We start from the raw sequence: 18914 nt of genomic DNA, 5'->3' as shown, positions 1-18914 counted from the left end.
CTCATGAGGAAAGGACACTTTTTCACTAAAAGTTTCCTGCTTGGCAACCAGTTTCCCTGAGAAGTAAAACAAAATACATTTATACCAGATATGAGAAATTACTTTTGCATTACCTTATTAATGATAAAGTGGTTTTTCTATGATGCCCCACCTTTAAATCAGACCTCAGTGTCCTTCTAGAAGGTATATTCTTATTCAGATGAAGGTTTGGAAGAAATTTTCATGCCAGGGTTATGCTAGATGATTTTAACAGTCCTCATATTTAAATTAATTTATGACCCAATCTATTCATACTATAACCTCTAAGCTTATATGCATTTTCTTTTAATCTCCCCCCTTTATCATGTACTTTGGGTCTTACCCTGCTTCCTTTAATGCATTGCAGCAGAAAGATGGAAGATGAATTTATATAATTTATGTTCCTTGGTTTACTTGAGGTGCACTGCCAAGTTTTTATTTAATAATACAGGCATCCGGGCCTAACGAGGCAGCAGTCAATTTTTCACTTCTACACTGACCTTTCCCTCTCTCCCCTTAAGCATTATTAACTCAGTTCTATCAATAGCAGGCTGCTTGTGTCTAGGACCACTATTTCCCACTTGTTGATCAATAAGGGCCCTGCCTTGGTTAGCAGCAGACCTGCAGGGCTGCTTTTTTGGTTTGTTTTGGGGTTTCTTTTTATCTTTTTTTAATTTTTTTAAAAATGAACTAATCAAATTTGGCTTTTCAGGCTTGGAAACACATTCTCTCCACATGTAGTCTGCCTCTCATGTTTCTGGCTGGCTCCTGTCCTGGGTGCCTGCAGGCAGTGCTTTGGGTGGTGCCATAGCTGGGATGTGCTTTGCTTTGCATCCCATTCCCTTGCTTTACATCCCATTCCCTTGCTTTACATCCCATTCCCTTGCTTTACATCCCATTCCTTTGCTTTGCATCACATTCCCTTGCTTTCATCCCATTCCTTTGCTTTGTATCACATTCCCTTGCTTTCATCCCATTCCTTTGCTTTACATCCCATTCCCTTGCTTTGCATCCCACTGCAAGCAGGGATTTGCGTCCACCCCTCCCACCCAGGTACTGAGCCAAAGGAAGTCTCAATCCCTCCCTCTCTCCCACGAGATGACAGTGTTTCAGAATGGCTTCATGCAAATAAAGATTAATTTGGCGTGAGGAGCCAGAGCCTGTGGGTCCATTGTCACTCCAAAGCCTCGCTTTTCCTGTAGGAGAAAGCTCGGGGGCTTCAGTCAGTGCTTGTAGGAGCAGGAAGAATGTCAGCCCTGCTTGCCCTTGGGACATTGTGGATGCTGTTTCCAGACTAGAATTTGGCAAATCTGCACTGGGCACCTTCCCACCACGCCTAGCTCAGGGGAGCAGAGCCAGGCTGGAGTGGGGGAGGCTCAGAGGGGTCACCATCCCATGGCCAGCGAGAGGAAGGTGCTCCTGGGCTCCTTCCACGGGGAGAGGAGAAGGCTGAGCCCCAGCCGTGCCCGGTGTGCTCTTTTTCCATGGCAGGCTGGAAGCACACGGGGGGCCCAGTGACACCAACACAGTACCCAGATTCAGGCACAGCAGCAGCAGCCAGGGATCTTTCTGAATTAATTTTTCCTTTGTTTTTCCTCTGTCAGGTCTTGATCTCAGCTTAAGTGCCGGCTGGCTGCAGGTCCTGCTGGGAGACCGAAGTCAATTACCCCGATGGCTTTGATTGAATTGCGCTTGGCGAGCAGCCAGTGCCGCGGGCTGCTGCCCCAGAGCCCAGCACAGGGACAGGGCACAGCCTGGGACAGCTCCTCTGCTAAGCTGCAGACGCTTGTCCAGGCTCAGGTGATCCTGCTGTCCCCCAAGCATTCTTTCATTCGCATTCAGAGTGCTTCAGCAGCCTTTTTTCCAACGTCAAGACTGTTAGTAACAAAAAAGCCCAGCGGTGTGCAGCTGTGCGAATCAGAAAGGAGAAATGCTCCATTGGAAAAGACATTTCATTAAGAACAAACCCTTTGTTCCTGCAGGAGCTGTGGAGCTGCACGGCCAGAGGAGCCTGGAGCTGAGCAGTCACCCCTCTGTGCCCCACTGGGGCTGCCAGGCTTGTCCAGGTGCCAGGCAGGAGATGCTGACATTGGCTTTGTCAGGCGAGAATGACCACTGGAACCTGCAAAATGACCACTTGCACCACTGCAGTGCAGCTGGGGCAGCACTGTCCTGTCCCCAGCCACGGGCTGGGAGCTTTCTCAGCATTCCCAAGCAAAACTAGCTCACTCCCTCTGTGTCTGTTGAGACAAAACCTGCTCCTGTTCTCCCAGCAGCTCTCACAGACCTTGCAGGGAACAAAAATCATTCTTGGAACCAGCAGCAGAGGCCTGAGGGTTTTTGTTCTTCTGTCCCAAGGTTGTGCAGCTCTTCTCTGAGGAGTTCTGTCAGCATTTGCTCCCCTCTTGCCACATTCACTGTGGCAAAAAGCAAAAGAAGGCAAAGCAGAGGTACTAGCCCTGGGTTTGTTTCCCAAATTGGGCTGTTTTAAACAGAAATTGAAGCCCAGGATGGAAAAGCTCCAAAACAAACCAATTAACTACCTATTGAATAATTCATAAAACAAACAGTATTTCTTTTCCACCCGAAATAAATGCAAATTGTTTGCCATCTCCTCAAGCCTGTTTGTTACCTGAAAATCTCCCCCAGCTCCTTCCTGGCAGGTGAGTCTGGGCTGTGTTTGCAGGTCAGCAGCAGATAAGGATGTCTGGACCTGCTGGCTGGTTTGCTCAGGGTGTTCAGACCTCCCAGCTGAGAGCTGCTCCACGATCTGATCCCTTTTTTAATCCATTGTTTTAACTACACTTAGCAATTCAAGACTGTCTTTCTGCACAGAACCCTAGGCCATCACTGACCATCTGTGTTTTCAAAGGAACTCAGTGAGCAACTCCTACAGATTCAGGCTGGGAGCTGCCCCAGGACAGCAGCAGTGCCAGGGTGCAATGGCCCAGGGGGACATCCCCTCCTACACTGCAATCCATGGAGCTCTGATAGCCTTCCAAGGGTGAGATGGATTTGACAGGTCCCCAGAGCATTCATGACACCACTTTGAGCCCTCTAATGGTTTGCAGCTCACAGCAGAAACAGAGTGATTTGCAGCCTAAGGCTTTAGCCAGTGACACGTTCAGTGCAATAGAATAATTGTAGAGAGCAGATTAGCACTGTGAGGTAATGATCTTTTTGCCTGCTTTTCTTAGCCTGCCTCATCCATCGCTGTCCTGCGTAGGATTAGCATATGCCTCATTTTGGAGCAGACATTCTGGCTCTAAAACCCAGCCCTCTGGATAATGGCTAAATGAAGACAGATAACAGCAGCCTCTGCCCTGGCAGGGTGCTGTTGAGCCTGCTGAGATCCACAAATGGGGTTCTTGCTCCACTCCAGGCAGGCAGAGGGGCTTTCAGTGGCCAGAGGCAGCTGCCTGGAATTGCTCACGGAGATAAAGCCCTGTGCATGCAGATGTGCTTGCAGGAAGTATGTGAGCTGGTTTACTCCAGTGAGCTGGTTTTTCTCCAGCATTTGGGGGGCTGGATAGCAGGGTCACAGGAGCAAGTCTACTCATGCAGCAGGAAAGGGCTGGTGGTGGTACAGAGTGGATTTTTGCTGCTGTGGGGAGCAGCACTGTGGGATCTGTGGACAAGCTGCGTGGGAATTGACACCTAATTTAGAGCAGATGGATGCCAGCATCACCTAAGCCTCCAGAGCATCTGTCACTCCTGTGGCCAGTCTGTGCCTCGGGGAACAGTGTGCTCTTCCACACCAGGGAGAGGACAGCAGCACCTCAAGAGCTCAGTGCCATGGAGCTGCAGGACAGTGGGGACAGCCATGCTCAGAGCACTCACAGTGAGCCACGAGCAGTGACAGGGTCATGACCAGCCTGTTATTAATGCATTAATATGGTGATTTTATACACATAAATGCGAGGGGAGTGGGCAGCAGGAGGAACCAGCAGGGTTACCCTAGGTGCAGGCAATATCCCGTGGTTATTCCTGCTCTGTAAGGAGTAAATTGATGGATTCCTGCACAGCCCAGGCAGCTGGAGGGGCTGGGCAAGGAGGGCTGCAGGCTGCAGCAGGGGAGGGTGAGGGCTTTGAAGGGTTGGGGCAGGCACAGCAGGACACCAAGGCTTTAACTGCACAACAACTGGCCTCGGTGGGATGCAGAAAAAGGAATGTTAAAAATGTTACAGTTGACCAAATGCCCACTGAAATAGGAATGCAAAAAAAGCACTTCATCGATGAGACTGTTGGAGGGGAGAGCTGAAGCAGAGGGGATGAGGATTAACGTGGCTCTGGCAGAGGCTATGGGATGTTACTGCAGGTTAACAGGGCTACTGGACCAGGCACAGCAGCAGCAGGAAAGCAGGCTTGGAGGAATTAATGAGCCTGGTGGGAGAAAGTGCTGAAATCCACCAGGACAGGAGGCAGCAGGAGAATGCTAAACAAATCCACCATGATTACATCTGTGAGGCTGCAACTGAAGCAGAGCAGGGAAAGGACTGGAGAGAGGGCTGAGGCTTAGAGACCTTGCGTGAGATGAGGAAACACAGAGACAGCTGGCAAAGCAGCTCAGCTTCATCAGTCTGGGGGGAAAAGGGATGAATGCAGGGGCAGCAAAAGTGACCCACAGCCAAAAGCTCAGAGGGCTTGTGCAGCAGCATCTCCATGCCCCACAGTCCTGGCTCCACTGTGCTAGTCTCTGCCGAGTACTGCTCCTGTCTAATTTATCCCAGACTCAATCATAACTCTGTCCTGTTGAATTCAAGGTGGGAGGAGAGGAGGAGACAATGCTTGAGATCTCTGGCTCTCAGCTGTCCTTCCCCATGGGGCAGGGCAGGGCTGGGTGCAGGGAGGCAGTGACACTGAGGATGCCTTGGGGCAAGCACACAGCTATCTGTCTTTAGGTCTGCCTGTCCCAGCTTGTTAAAAACCTGAGCAAAGGCCAATGGAAGATCTCAGGATCTTGTGGCTGCTGGAACAGGCACCAAAGATGTAAGTAAAGCTCTTACTGAATTGCTGACAGTTTTCCTGGAGGGTTTGGGACCCATGTGGGCTGAGGAGGGGTGGCAGGGCCTGAGCACAGGGATTGACTACCAGAACCAGAACCACACACAAAACAACCAGCAGGAGATGGGGGTTGATCAAACACAAGGCTCAGGAGGTCTGGAGGAGTGCTCTGGGGGCTAAAGGGGAGGCTAACAGGGGCAGCTGGCAGTGGCTACTGGGACAGGGACACACAGTGATCTGTGCTCAGAGTCTGAGCCTGACACCCCCTTCCCATCATTTCCAGTTTGTTCAATCGTGCATAACTTGACAAGTTCCACAAGTGCTACCAATGCATGAAACCTCCCAGTCCCCTCCAGTAGCTGGCATGGCTGTGCACTGTTTCCCTCCAGCCCTGAGTAGAGGTGAGGTGCTGTCCTGCCTAAGGGTCCTGCTAGCTGCCTGGCCTGTGTCACCCCCATATACCCCAAAGATCCCACTCGAACTATTAGGGAGGTGTTTGGGTCAAGGCCAGAATGCCACCATGCCTGCCTTGTGGCTCTTGGCAGCAGTCCCTGCCTGTGTGGCACCATGAGGCAGACCAGCAGGGGAGATGCTGCAGACCTGAGTGTCAAAGGGGCTTTGGAGTCTCTAGGAATCCCCAAGCAGATTCTCCAGTGCACACTTGTGACGTGAATCCCCTCAAAGGCTGGCCCCAAACCCCCAACATCATCTCCAACCCTCTGTCCCGTGTCTGCCTCCACAGCACCCATGCCTACCTTGGCATCCAGGATGCTCGTCTCCACCCGGGCCACGCCCTGGTTCTCCCTGAACAGCTGGATCTTGCTGACCTTGCTGAACTCCGACAGCACCGTGGTGAGGTTGGTCTTCAGGTCGATGACGTGGCTGATGCCGTGCCGGGGTCCCACCAGCAGGGTGGTGGCTGGCTGCTTCTCGTCCTGGTGGCACAGGGGCATGGAGACAGAGAGACAGACAGGTGAACAAACACACCCTGGGGCTGCACAGGCTGCACCTGGCTCTCTCCATGGAGCCAAGCCTCAATGCTGGCAGCTTGGCCAGGTCCTAGATGGCTTTTGCAGAGCAGTAGTTAAGGCTGGTGCTGTGAACCTGCCTCCCTGAGCCCCTCTGCAGAGCTGGAAGTGGTGAACAGGATGCCAGGACTATTTAAAAATAAATCTCTGAACTGACTGCCCACATGAAATATTCAGGCTCACTGGTGTCATTACACTAAAGTAAGAGTATGTTACAAATCTGTCTGATCTGACATTGCCTCTGAGAGACAGAAGCAAAGGAGGGAGTGAATATCAGAAAAGAAGAAAGACCAAAGCCTTGACTGGCAATAGGGATATTTCTTGCTCTGGTCTAAAACTATGGAGGAGAAAAGGAGCTGGGCAGACCATTGCAAAAGAGTATAAGGGAATACTCTCTACCCCTTAAACACAGTTCAACTCACAGGCTGGCTCAGAGGCATTGCTTTGGTGTCAGAGATTAAAAAACATGCTGTCTGCTCAGGCAGATCCTGACCCTGCAGAGCTGAAGATCCAACCTACTGACAGCAGAGGCTCTCAAGGCTTTTCTGGGTCGGCTTGGACCTCAGCAGGGCAGAGCAAGAGACTGAGGGAAGTAATTTCTGTGGGAGCCACCTGTCCCCTGGCTCCCCCCTGCAGGCACCTCCCAGCCCAGCCTGAATTACCGTACCAGTCCCACTGTGTTGAAGAGAACCCCAGCAAAGGTCGGCAGCTCATTCAGGATCCTCAGGTACTGCAGCTTTGCCTGGGCTGTGGAGACCTGCCAAAACACATCACATGGGTGATCATCAGCACAGGGGGAAGAGATGCAAGAGGCTGGTGCAGATTAGGGGGCTCTCAGTCAGGGGTGTGCAGGAAGTTGTGGCATGTCTGGGCATGGACTGTGCTGGCAGTGAGTCTGAATTATGGGTGAGGGGAGTTTGCACTCCCCTGCCATCCTGGGCAGGTGCTGGGAGGTAACTCAGAGCAGAGGCACAGCCCCCATGCTTGATGTATGACCCCCTGAAGATGTACAACCCTCCCTGGGGAGCTGTGAAGGCTGCAGGGACCAAGGCAGTGGCTCAGCAGCCACCTCCTGAGCTTTCCAAGCCCAAAGCAGAGATAACAGCGAACTGATGTGTGCACTTGAGCCAAGCTGAGAGCTGGATCTCAGCTGATCTCACCCCTGATCCTCACTGCACTTCCCGCAATCCAGATCAGCTCTTAAAAGCAGATTCAGGAGAGAGAGTGTCTACCTGGCTATCTGGGATTTATTTCCCATCCAAGGGGATTTAATAACAAGAGTCCCTGAGCAGCTGGGGACAACAGGCTGGGGTGGAGAGTAGTCCTGAGCTGGGGCTGTGTGGGCTGGGCTCACCTTGGTGCCGCCAGGCTGGTGCTGGTGGGCTTTGAGCTGCTGCGAGAGGGATTTCCGGAGGCTCTTCTCTTTGATGAGCTGCAGGAGCGAGGGGGGCAGGAAGGGCTCCAGGCCCCACTCCTTCCTGTGGGGAGGGAAGCCTGCTTGAGCTGCCAGGTGGGAGACACTGCCAGAGGGCTGAGAAAACAGGGATGCTGATCCCAGAGCATCCTCTTGCCATCAGAGGGAGCCGGAGCCACACCAGCACTTCCTTAGTGCCATAGCCAGAGCAGCAGCAGCCCCCAGCCCGGGTCTCCAAGGGGATGTGACCCCGGGCTGGTGCCACAGCTGCCAGCATCAGGCTGGGGTACAGCAGTGGCAGGCTCTGCAGCTCACCCCAGCTCCCACCCACCTTCATGTAAGCTTAGGGGATGCAGGGCAAATTCTCAAACCTCTTCTGGGGTCCGCCCGGGGTGACACCCCCCTCCTTCCTCCCTGTGCCAGCTGGGCAAGGCCAACCTGCACAGATGGGCTGGCTGTGGGCTTAGGTCCCCCAGGAGCTGCAGGAGGGCTAAGCCAGGGCTGCACAGCTTGGTGACAGGTTGAGATTACACAGCCACAGAGCCTTCTCCTTGCCTTGGATGCAAGTGGAAAATCAGCCCAGGTTCCCATGGAAATGATCCTGGACTCATAGCAAATATTCCCAGTCCTGGCTGCTGCATGTGGCTGGATGTCAGTGTGAGGGGGTCTTACAGAGCCCCGCGGTGGGACCAGGGGCTGTGTGTCACTGCTGCCAAGCCCCTGAGCCACTGCCCAGCTCAGGGGGCTCTCAGGGCATCTCATGCTCCACACCCCAAAACACCCCAGTGACACAGGGGCACAGGGAAGGGACACAAAGGACATGGGGACAGGGAGGAGAACTCACTCCACGTTCTTGAGGGAGACCTTCTGGCTGGGGCGGGTGGCTGAGACAGTGATGTAGATGTGGAGGGCAGCCAGCCCCAGCAGCATCTCCGGCTTGGGGTCTGTGCCGAAGCGCTCTCGGATCACATCGTTGCGGCTCTGCGGGAGGGAGGAGAGGTGACCTCAGACAGCCACGGGGACAGGGCACCTGCCACCTGAGGGGTGCCTCCACAGAGCCCAGCCTTGGCAGACGTGTGGGCCACGAGCACCACCGGCTCCCAGCGCCCTACCTGGATGTACAGGTACTCGAAAGCTGCCGGGTCGCGGCGCAGCAGCTCCACGGGGTCCTTGGGGAAGAAGCTCACACGGAAGAGGCATCTCATGCCGTGGTAGTGTGTTCTTTGCACGACCTGTGGCAGGAGCAGAGGGGAGCAGTGAGCCCAGGAACCATATATTTGGCTGCAGGGCAGGAAACTCCCTCCCCTCTCTTCTGGGGTGATATTTGATTTATCTCCTCCATGTACCACCTTTCATCCTGGGAACAGCCCAGCCTTCCTTGGTGTGACAGCTTTGCCTGGTGCTGTAGGGTTTATGCCACTCAAGCTAACATTTCCTCCATGATCCCCATTTTATCCCTAGTCCTGTACAGCACCAGCTTCCAGGATCTCCCAGTCAAGGATGTTCATGAATTCTGTCTGCAGCTGCCCAGGCTGGAGCACAGAGCATCTCCATGATACTGTCAGTGTGGGATGGGTAAAACCCTAATTATCTCCCTCTTTGCCCACCCTTTTCAGCCCTGAGCCTGCAGAACAATGCCAGAGACAAGGAGAGGCTGTGCCACTCCAGCCAAGCCCCGCAGAAGGGGAAGAAGAGGCTCTCTGTGCCCCAGCCCCTCACCATGGCCATCCCAACACCCTCCCACACCCAGCAGCTTACGTGGGCCAGCGGCTGCTTGTCCTGGAGCAGCAGGAAGCGGTGGCTCTGCTCCGGGCTGGAATACTCCAGGACCAGGGCAAAGTGCTCAATGTGTCTCAGCGACAGGCGGTCCTGCAATGTCACCATCACGTCCTGCAAACACCATGGACAGGCTTGGGTGAGAGGCACTGGGTACTTCCCAGGGTGGGAGCTGGAACCTTAGTGAGAGCCCACCCCTCCCTGGCAATCTGGGCTGTGCCAGGATGAGGCCCGGTAGTGTGAGAGGGACCACGGGATGGTACCCAGTGACCTTGCAGCAGGAGGTGACAGCAGCCAGACCCCCAACACCTCGGGAAACACCGTGGTGGCGCTGAAGGGGCTGCAGGGAGCTGGGCCCTGGCAAGGGGACTTGCAGGAGCATCCAGCCTGGCTGGAGAGCAGGCTCACAGCAAGGGGAAAAGTCAGGAGAGGGAGAGAGCCAGCAAATCCCCATCCCTGCCAGCTGCAAAGCGTGCCGCCCGGGGAGGCAGACAGGCTATCCATCATGCCAGAGCGGCTCGCAGCCAGCCCAGTGCCACTGCGGTGCAGGAGAAGGAAAAACGGATTGGGCAGGTGGGAGGAGAGGAGTGTCACGGGGGAAGCGAGGGGCTCACCTTCACAGTGGTTCGGCCATCGAACGTGAAGGATTTGATCTGCCCGTTCTCCAGGAAAACCTTCAGCACGTTGGGAATGAGGAGGAGAGCTTCTTTCTTCAACATGTCCTGGCATGTGGGGCCAGGAAAGGGGGAGGTGAGGAGGGTGAGGGGCACAGAGAGACAGAGGGAGGGCGGGGAGAGAGAATGAGTGTCAGTGATGGAGCACTCGTGGCATCCTCTACTGCTCTGTGCTTTTGTGCAAAGAGGAACATTTCCCCTGAAAACCCAGCATTCTGTTGATCCATCAAGAAGCCCAGATGAGGCAATTCAGAGCTGCCTGACAGATTCACCTCCTCAGTTCCCAGCAGCTGCAGTGGGAACAAAGCATCCTGCTCTGTCCAGCACATCCCAGTGCCCAAGCCTGGCAGCCTGTCCTGCTCCCCAGCTGGTGTCCCAGAGGGGAGCTATGGCTGGGGTGCCTCCAAGCTGATCCCCCTTTCCTGACCCTTACCCCAAGCCTATCCCCTCCTCAACCCTGCACACCCCCTCTGCAGGAAGTTGGGGGAAGGCTGATTTTATTTAGTGAGAAGCGTTTCAATCAGATAATTACCTAATTGATTTTGCTTAAAAATAGAATGTGCTAGAAGCGCTTTACAAGGTTTTTTTCAGTTTTGTTTTGTTTGGTTTTTTTCCTTTTTTTTTTTTTCGTGTTAATAAAACCTTTCTGCAATTAAGAGATGAAAGCACTGGGCTGGAACCCTTCAGCTTCCATGGCCATGCAGCAGTGCCCTAGTCACCCTGCCCCACATACAGGCACTCCAAAGCATTTGGCATCCAGCTGGAAGCCACAGACCTTCCTTAGGGAAAGCACTGGCATTGCCTGGATGCCTCCCTTGGGTGCCCAGGGGGACTCAGTAGAGACCAGCTTTCCAAAGCCAATTTTTGGGGCTCCATCAGAAGGACAGGGGAGGAGCACAGAAAGTCCCCCCAGCAGTGACCCAACACACTGACTGTGCCCAAGGACACGTGCCCAGGCCAGATGGCTGCTCTCACCTGCAGAGCCCAAATCAGAGAAGAGGTGCCCTGTGGCCCCCAACAACCTCACACCCCATGCCCCTGGGGACACCTCAAGGGCCTGAAACACAGAGGAAGGCAGGGCAGGACTTACTGGGTCTGTCTCGCCGACTGTCACCTGCTCTGAAAATCGGACTTTGGCCGGGTTGGACCTTAGCTTCGCCTTCTTGGCTGCGCTGATGAAAGCAGATTTGGGAGACTGGAAAGAGAGCACTGGGTAAATCACCTGCCTGCCTTTGGAGCCATGGGGAAAGCCAGACATATGGCCCAGAGAAAACCCCTCTGGAGCCAGTATGATGACAGGGAGCGGGCAGCAAACCATGAAATGGGAAGGGGTGGAAAGCAAGTCCCCTTGGTTGTGGTTACCCAGCGCTGCAGGCAGGGTCAGAACGATGAGAGGCAGCCCCTGAAGCCACACCAACAGCATCAGTGTGACAGGGAGGCTGCACCCCAGTGAGCACTCATGCCTGGCACCCCTTGGGCAGGCTGAGCTCCAGCAGATGTCAGCCAGCTTTTGCTCAGAGGCACTGGCACCGACTGGAGAGGAGAGATGAAAGGATGTGGATTTGCAGCCACGGGGAGATGGCAGCACCCTGGGCACCCCTGCAGGATGTTCTGGTGGCTGTGCTGGGGGAGCCTCTGCCTGCACATCCTCCAGCACAGAGACAGCCATGCCACAGAGTTGTGTGTGTGTGTGTGTGATGGTGTCAGCACCAGCTGAGCAGCCTGTCCTGGCTGGCAGCCATCCCGGGCCAGGAGGCAAAAAACTTTTTGCAGCGTGGCACACGCCCCCGCTCCTGACAGAGCAGCGCTGGGTGGTGGCATCTCCTTCCTGGAGAGGAGAGGAGCACAGGGGAGCTCTCACACTTCTCTGCTTCCCCAACATCAAAGGACTCAGGGAAGCACAAACGGTGCCCCAGGTGTGACACTTCAGTCTGCTCCAGTGCCATGGGCACTGAGCCCCAGTGCACCATGCCACTGGTGCCAGCAGCACCTCCAGCCCTACTGCAGCCTGGCTCTCCATGCTCCCCAGGGACTCCCGAGCCAGCAGCTACCCCTCCCTGCCACCTCTGGCATGGTGGGGTACTCCATCAGACATGTGTGATGCCCTCAGCAGACCATATGGGTTTGGGGATATTTTTCCTTCCTTCCTCCTGGTGACCAGGACAGGGAGATGACTGCACACCCACTGACCCCAAGGGGCAGCAGCAGCTCTCAGACCCAACAGCTTGGAAGAGCCTTGGGGTGGTGAGACTCTGGTCCAACAAATCAGCTGAGCTGCCAGAGTGGTCTCCTGGGGTCTCCAGGGACCCCACTTTAGTCTTCAGAAGGGCTTTTAATCCCTGTCCTGGCTCCCCTGGAGCTGACCATGGCCCTGCCAGTCTCACCTGGTGGGTGTGCAGGACCGTGAGGATGATGAAGTCCTTGGCCTTCCTGTGACAGAAAGGAGAAATGAAGATGGATGGGACCTTATGGTGATGGACCTTGATATGTGCATTTGGTTACTGAGAGCACATCCCACCCTTCCCAGCCCAGTGGTGGCCAGGACCTTTGTGGGCTCCTTGGGGTGCTTGATATTGTGGCTGTGGATGTTTTCCCACTTCTTGGCCAGCTAGGAACGGCTATGGCACTTGCTCCAATGCACTCCCCTTGCTCAGGCTGAGAATTCCCCACCCCAGCAGTGACACTGGTGACACGGGTGTGCACTGACACCCCAAGGCTTTGGTAGGGGCACAGCAGCCCAGCATGAGCCCCTCCCAAGAGGCGATGAGGGACAAGTGTTGTCCTCACCTGACAAGCTCGATGAATCTCTCTCTGGGGGCTTCACTCACATCCTCATCGTTGATGGCCAAGATCTGGTCTCCTGGCAGGAGTTTATCCTCAGAGGGGCCGCCTGCCAGGAGAGAGGGTCAGGGCCAACCCAGGCATCCCGGAGCTGCGGGGTGGAGGGGAAGCAGGAGGGTCCCAAGCATCCCCAAAGCATTTGCCCACGTATGTGTCTGTGGAGGACACCCTGTGGGCCCACCAGAGGGGACAGGAGAGGACAGGAGCCCAGGGAAGCGTCCCACCGGGGGAAAGTCCCGCTGTGCTTCCTGGCACACTGTGGCCGTGTCCAGGACCATCCCCACACCCTACCTGCTGCCACCGACCGCACCACCACTGGCCTCTCGCTGCCAGCCACGAAGCCGAATCCGTAGAGGGGGTGGCGCTGGACCGTCACCTGTCGGAGCGTGTCCGAAGGCAGCTGCCCACATTCCATATCATCGCCACCGCGCTCCTCCGGCATCACATGGCTGCGCTGCAATCACAGGGACAGGCTGTAATGCGCCCCACCTCGCAGCCCTGCCCGGCACACCGAGCCCTCTGGCACCTGGGGGCAGCCCCACTCCACCTGCACTGCTCCCAGCACTGCCAGTCCCTTCCTGGGACAGCCACAGCTCCGTCCTCCTGTGCAGTGCAGTGCTGCTCTCTGCCTGTCCTTGCCACAGCACCAGCAGCTCAGGGGAGACATTCACAGAGATGCCTCACAAGGGTAAATCATGCCATCCTCCCAGCACCTCACTGCCCCTGCCATTTCACTTCATTAGATGGGAGTTCTGTGTGGATAAACTCCTGGTGGTATGGCCCTGGCCATTCCCTGAGGGAATGCAGTGCCGTGAGGGTTAGGGGAGGCAGTGGCCCTGGCACAGCCGAAGAGCTGCCATTCTGCAGAGCTCAGGGGTTGGCTTTTTCGTGCTGTGTAACACAGCCGAACAGTATCAGAGATAAGTGAGAACAAGTTTAGCCAGTCTAAAAGCTGGGATTAAGGCAGGCTCAGCCCTGGTGCTACAACTGAGTCTCCACCACCAGCCCAGAGACTCCTTGAAGAGGAGACAAGCAGAAGATGGGGAGACCCAGGCCAGGGCAAGGTCATGTCAAAGCTGCCCTTGGCATCCCGGAGCAATGCCAGCCTGGCTCCAGGCTGCTGGGCAGGGCTGTGAGCCTGCTATGGGGAGCAATCCCAGCACCACGGGATGGCCACAGAGCACAGCACAGATGGCAACACATACAGCCCAGCCAGAAAAACAAAGTGGTGAACGTGCTGTTGTTTCTGTGCTGCTCATTGCTTGTTCCTGTCCAGACTATTTAGTCTATTTAAAAGAGATCCTTCCCGGCCTTTTGACAACACACCAATCATTCCATCTCTTATCAGTTTAGGATTTGATGCATCATCCATCTAATGCTATTTGTCCGCATTTCTGACATCCCCAGCCGCTCCCAGTGCTGTGTTTGGCACCTGCTGCAGAGCCAAGAGGGACAGCACGTGGGGCTGCAAGGGGACAGGAGCTCCTGGCACACATAGTTCGGAGCTTGAGGACATCACTGCCAGCAAAGACAGGCTGTGCCGAGCCTGAATCCCAGGTGACCACCCAAAATCCTCGAAGGAAGGATGCCATGCGGGAGCCAGGAGAGCTCGGAGCAGCAGGTGATTCTGCCCAGGGTCAGGATACAGCGCTGACCATGGGATGTCACCACAGCCAGGTCCACAGAGCCCCATTCCCAGTGCCCAGCCGGATGGGGACTCGTGCCTTTCCTCTCCCTCATCCGCTCCTCACCTCTCCACATGGCTGCGGAGCAAAATGGTGAGGCCTGTGGAAGGGAACTGGTGAGGATCAGAAGGGTGTGGGCACCCCCTGAGCACGGGAATGCCGCACCCATCAGCGCTCCCAGGAGAAGCAGAGCCAGCTCCATCAGCAGGAGAGTGCAGCTGCAGGGAAGTACAGGCGAGACCATCTCCCCAGCGACTGTCTCTGCGCCGCCTCATTAGCTGCTCTGCTACTCCCATGAGCATTTAAAAGAACAACAGTAACAACCACAACAAAAAGAACCACACGATTCAACCAATTTTCTCAAACAAACGTTATCCAAGGCCATTGTGTGCAGCTGAAAAGGCGACTGAATGTAGCACTGCGTCTCCACATGCCTGGCACGGCCAGGGAGGAGAACGCCTGGCTTGTGCAGAGATGGAGCTGGCTGACAGCAGTCACCCAGATGCTGGCTTCCAGGGGACACTCCTTCCATCCCACCTCTGCTGCCCACAGCAATTCCAGCCCCCCATGCACAAGCCACTGCAGCAGATGAACACGAGGATAAACGGCGCTGGGATGCCTCAGTGGCTGAGCTCAGTGCCATTGCTCTGGGGAAACAGAGGCAGGGGTTGGCTCACCGAGTCACAGCCAAGTGGATGGCGAGTGCCACACCAGAGCTGCCCAGTCAGAGCTGTTGTGTCCCCGGATCTGTCCTTCGGTGTGCAATCTGGGAGCCGGTGTCACCCTCACTCCTCCCCACGGAGCCCGCGGCTGAGCCACGGCCGGTGACAGCCCGGGGACCAGAACAGCAGCCTCTCACGCAGCCGAATTACCATCAGAATTGGTTAGCAGGGAAGTCTTTGCAGCTTTAAAAGACAGACAAAAGGAAAGGGAAACACACCTCACTTCAGCCATGACCAGCCTGTCATCCAGCGTCAAAGGGAAGAGGGAAATAAGAGATGGATACCGACAATAAAAACTCCTTTACCGGGCTCTTGAGCTGCTCCTCTCCTGATAAGACTTTGACGCTGCAGAAGCATTACCAGGAAATTAAATAAAAGAGGACGAGTAAGCAGGACTTATCCACTCCTGGAGAAGCAGTAATATGCTCAGCAGCAGGTACAACATGCCTTCTCCAGACTGGGGCTCTGAATGTCCTTCCTGCAGCAGTTCTACCACGCCAGGCTCTGGGAATAACGTGTGCTTACCCTGGACCAGAGCAAGAGGGCAGAGAAAACCAGAAGCAGCAGTGGGTAAGGTAGCTCTCTCCCTTACACTAGTAATTGGCTGCACCCCGGGAGCCATCACTTCTGTGAAGCCTGATTTTTTTGTTTCTTTTAATTTCTGGGCAAAGAGCTGCGCTGGGCTTCAAAGCTCTCGGCCTTGCTCTCATAGCAGGAGGCTGAGGCTGTGAACAACCCGGGGAGCTCAGCAGCTCTGTGCCACCAGCAGCACCCAAACCCAGCCTCACCTGGGGACACAAACACCTGCCACGCCCTTGGTGGGCACAAACCAGCCCTGACCCCATCCCACCGCAGGGAGCAGATGGCTGTTTGTATTCATGTCCCCACCCCACTTGTGTCCCTATCTGCCTGCTGCCCACCCTTACCCAGGAGCCTTCTCTGCATCCCTCGTGTCCTTGGGGACCACCAAGGCACAATGCCACGGAGGCATGAAGTCACTGGGAAACAGCTCAGCACCAAAAAAAGGACTCATCAGGAGAAACCCCTCTGTGCCCAGCAGCTGCCGGAGCCCACCACAGATGTACCCCTGTGGGAACACCCAGCTCTTCATAGCATCTTGACTGACATGGCATGAAGAGGTCCTACTCCTGAGGCTTGGACACTCATCTGCTGTGCTCAGAGCTGACACTGATCTGGTCACACTCTGCCACCCAAGCTAAGAGAGACATCAGCTCCATCCAGTCACAGCCCATCATGATTCACTGCCAAGGGATGTGCCTTCAGCTTCTCGAGCACCTTCAGAGCTCCCTGCCACAGAGCAGGGCTGAGCACAGAGCCCTCATCCCCCCCCAAACAGACAAAGGCAGAACAGGAGTTACTCCAAAAGCTGATGCATACATTTTTAATTTCCTACTGCAATAAATCTCTGCTCCCTCTGAGGACTGATTTTCTGCCTTTGCTCTTAATGCTGACTGGCCATCTGCCACCAAAATAAACCAGTACCACCTGCCTGGGAGGAACGATGGTCTCCATCTACCTAGGACACTCACACCATGTCCAACTGCCTTTAAACAGGTGAAAACACTTTCTGCAGCTGAAGAAGGGCTCACAGTGGAGCTCCAGGATGGGGAATGGGTGTGGGAAGGTCTTGCCTCTTCTGTAGAGGGGCGCTTTGCAGGGGTGGGTGCCAGCTCTCCTCCCCCTTCCTCTGCTGCTGTGAGCAACCCAAGAACAGGCAGAGCCCATGGATTCCTGCCTCTCCTACTGCAAAACCATGCCTGGCTCCTCCATCTGCTGGGCTGCAGTTGGAGAACGGCTTGTGAGGCATGTGGGATCCTGAGCACGTGTGGCAGTGGCAGGAAACGCCAGGGAACGGGCCAAGAAGTGTTTTTATGGGGACCATATGGCAGCTCCAGCCTCACGCCCTGATCTCCATCTCAGATGGAGCCATGGGGCTGCCAGGGTGTGTGGGGACCAACAGTGGGGACAAAAGCAGAGCAGGCTGGCACGGGATCCACCACGATGTGCATCTCTGCTCCATCAGCCCTGCATCTGCACCCAGTAGGCAGCTGGTCACCTTGGAAGATGACATTTGGCCCACCTTAACATGTCAGACACACCCAGCATGGGCAAACAGATGCTGTACTTCCAGAGCACTGAGTAGCTGCTCGGTCACACACAGAGCCTGACAGCCTGGTCACGCTGGCCCTGCTTTGGCAGTGTTTAACAGCTGACTGAAGCGAGGAGAGCTGGACTGAGGAGTGCCAGCCTGGCTGAGACCAACACTAAAGGCAGCAGAATCACCCCAGCCTTCATGGCTGAAGTCCTTCATGGAGCCAGCCTGGAGAACACAGCCTGCGTACGGCTCTGCCATATGGCTTTGCCCCCTGTGCTCCAGCTTGGATTTGCTGTCAATATTGGGAAGCAGTTTAAAATCAGCAGAGCTCCTCAAAGGGGTTAGCTTTGCTGCTGGCGCTGGCTCTGTCCTGAGCTGGCAGGTGAGTCAGGTATGCTGCTGGTACAAAGGTGGGGTGCCAGATGGCACAAGTTTGAGGGCACAAATACCCCTGGCTTTCAGCACAGGCACAAGCAGACAGCGAGCAGTGTCCAGCAGAGCTGCTGGAAAAGCTCGGGAGAGGCCAAAGGCAGCTGTAAATAACGAAGCAGCAGCCGCAGTCTGGCTCCAGGCAGCAGCTGCAGCCTTCTGCTGCTCAGCCTGCAGCTTTTTAAACGGTCCTGGCATCTCACCTAGAGGTAAACACAGGCAGAGGGACCAGGAAGGTTGGGAGCTAGCTGGAAATCCCAGGACCTGTGATATCCAGGGGGTGGCAGAGATGGGCTTATTGTCTCCTGGCAAGGAGTGGAGCCAGCTCAGCAAGGTGCTGGGAACAAGAGGGGCCCCAAAATTCTCAAAGTAACAATGCCTATTACAGAAAATGCAGAGTAAACATGGCTAGCACAATCTCCAGCCATGCTCAGGTCACCAGAAGAAACAGCTTCTGCCCAGGGAGAGACTGTCCTGACACAAGTGCTCTGAGACACAGCCAGATGCACCACTGCGAGTCTGAAGCTCAGTCTGTATATCACCTTCCACAGGCAAACACTCTCAGACATTGCCTTTCCCAGCTAAGATTTGGGATCTCCAGGCTGGAAAGGAGAAGAGGGACCATGATAGTCCCTGAAACCAGCCTGACACTGGGCAGGCAGCTGGCACTGCATGAGAACTGGAGGGCAACTGTGGAAGGAGGTTTGTCACACAGAAAAGCCAGCATTTTGCCACACGAGAGCAAATTAATCCCAAGAGCTCACTGCCAAAGGATGTTGGGGAGGCTGGAAATTCAACTGGGCTTGCAAAGAAATTTCCAGCTACTGAAGCCAGAGGCCTCCACAGCTCCCATGCTATAGTTTGCCAGATCTTGGGAGAATTTACACCAAGAGTTGTCTGACTGGGATGATTCCTCTCCCTCAATATGCAGCAGGAGAGAGGACTTGAGCCCATCTCACTGGCACAGGTCCTGTGCATGGGCTGCCTGAAGTGTGTGTGGCAGAGATGGGACCCCAGCTGCATGTGCCCAAGTGTGCCACTGGATACCTTCAGGAAGCCCTTGGGCTCCAGGAGAGGCACACAGCAGAGTGCCACAGGACACTGGGTGTCTGCAGGAGTGAAGGATGCTGAGTGTGAGATGATGACAACCTCCTCACACAGCTTGGCCATGCCTGTACAACTGGGAACAGGCTGGGGTGCTGTGGGA

General features: G+C 55.1%; 1 protein-coding gene across 6 annotated transcripts in view; it reads right to left on the bottom strand.

The window, feature by feature from the left end:
• The window catches only part of FRMPD3 (FERM and PDZ domain containing 3), a 58492-nt gene that overhangs the window by 15971 nt on the left and 23607 nt on the right, over window positions 1-18914 (bottom strand). The window contains exons 2-12 of one of the 6 annotated variants that reach the window (XM_085060132.1): window positions 13047-13204; window positions 12702-12804; window positions 12299-12344; window positions 11005-11109; window positions 9855-9962; window positions 9223-9354; window positions 8577-8696; window positions 8309-8445; window positions 7405-7528; window positions 6718-6807; window positions 5778-5957 (exon numbers count right to left, since the gene is read on the bottom strand). In XM_085060132.1, the coding sequence (XP_084916258.1) occupies window positions 5778-5957; window positions 6718-6807; window positions 7405-7528; window positions 8309-8445; window positions 8577-8696; window positions 9223-9354; window positions 9855-9962; window positions 11005-11109; window positions 12299-12344; window positions 12702-12804; window positions 13047-13197 (1296 nt within the window). In that variant the 5' untranslated portion in view covers window positions 13198-13204. Of the gene's footprint in view, window positions 1-5777; window positions 5958-6717; window positions 6808-7404; window positions 7529-8308; window positions 8446-8576; window positions 8697-9222; window positions 9355-9854; window positions 9963-11004; window positions 11110-12298; window positions 12345-12701; window positions 12847-13046; window positions 13210-18914 lie in introns of those variants that run through there. The other 5 variants (XM_085060128.1, XM_085060133.1, XM_085060134.1 and 2 more) reach the window with 5 other exon arrangements.

The sequence above is a fragment of the Lichenostomus cassidix genome, chromosome 4A, assembly GCF_008360975.1.
Source record: "Lichenostomus cassidix isolate B80296 chromosome 4A, HeHo_3.0, whole genome shotgun sequence".
NCBI lineage: Eukaryota > Metazoa > Chordata > Aves > Passeriformes > Meliphagidae > Lichenostomus > Lichenostomus cassidix.
This window is presented reverse-complemented; position numbering and strand designations above follow the sequence as displayed.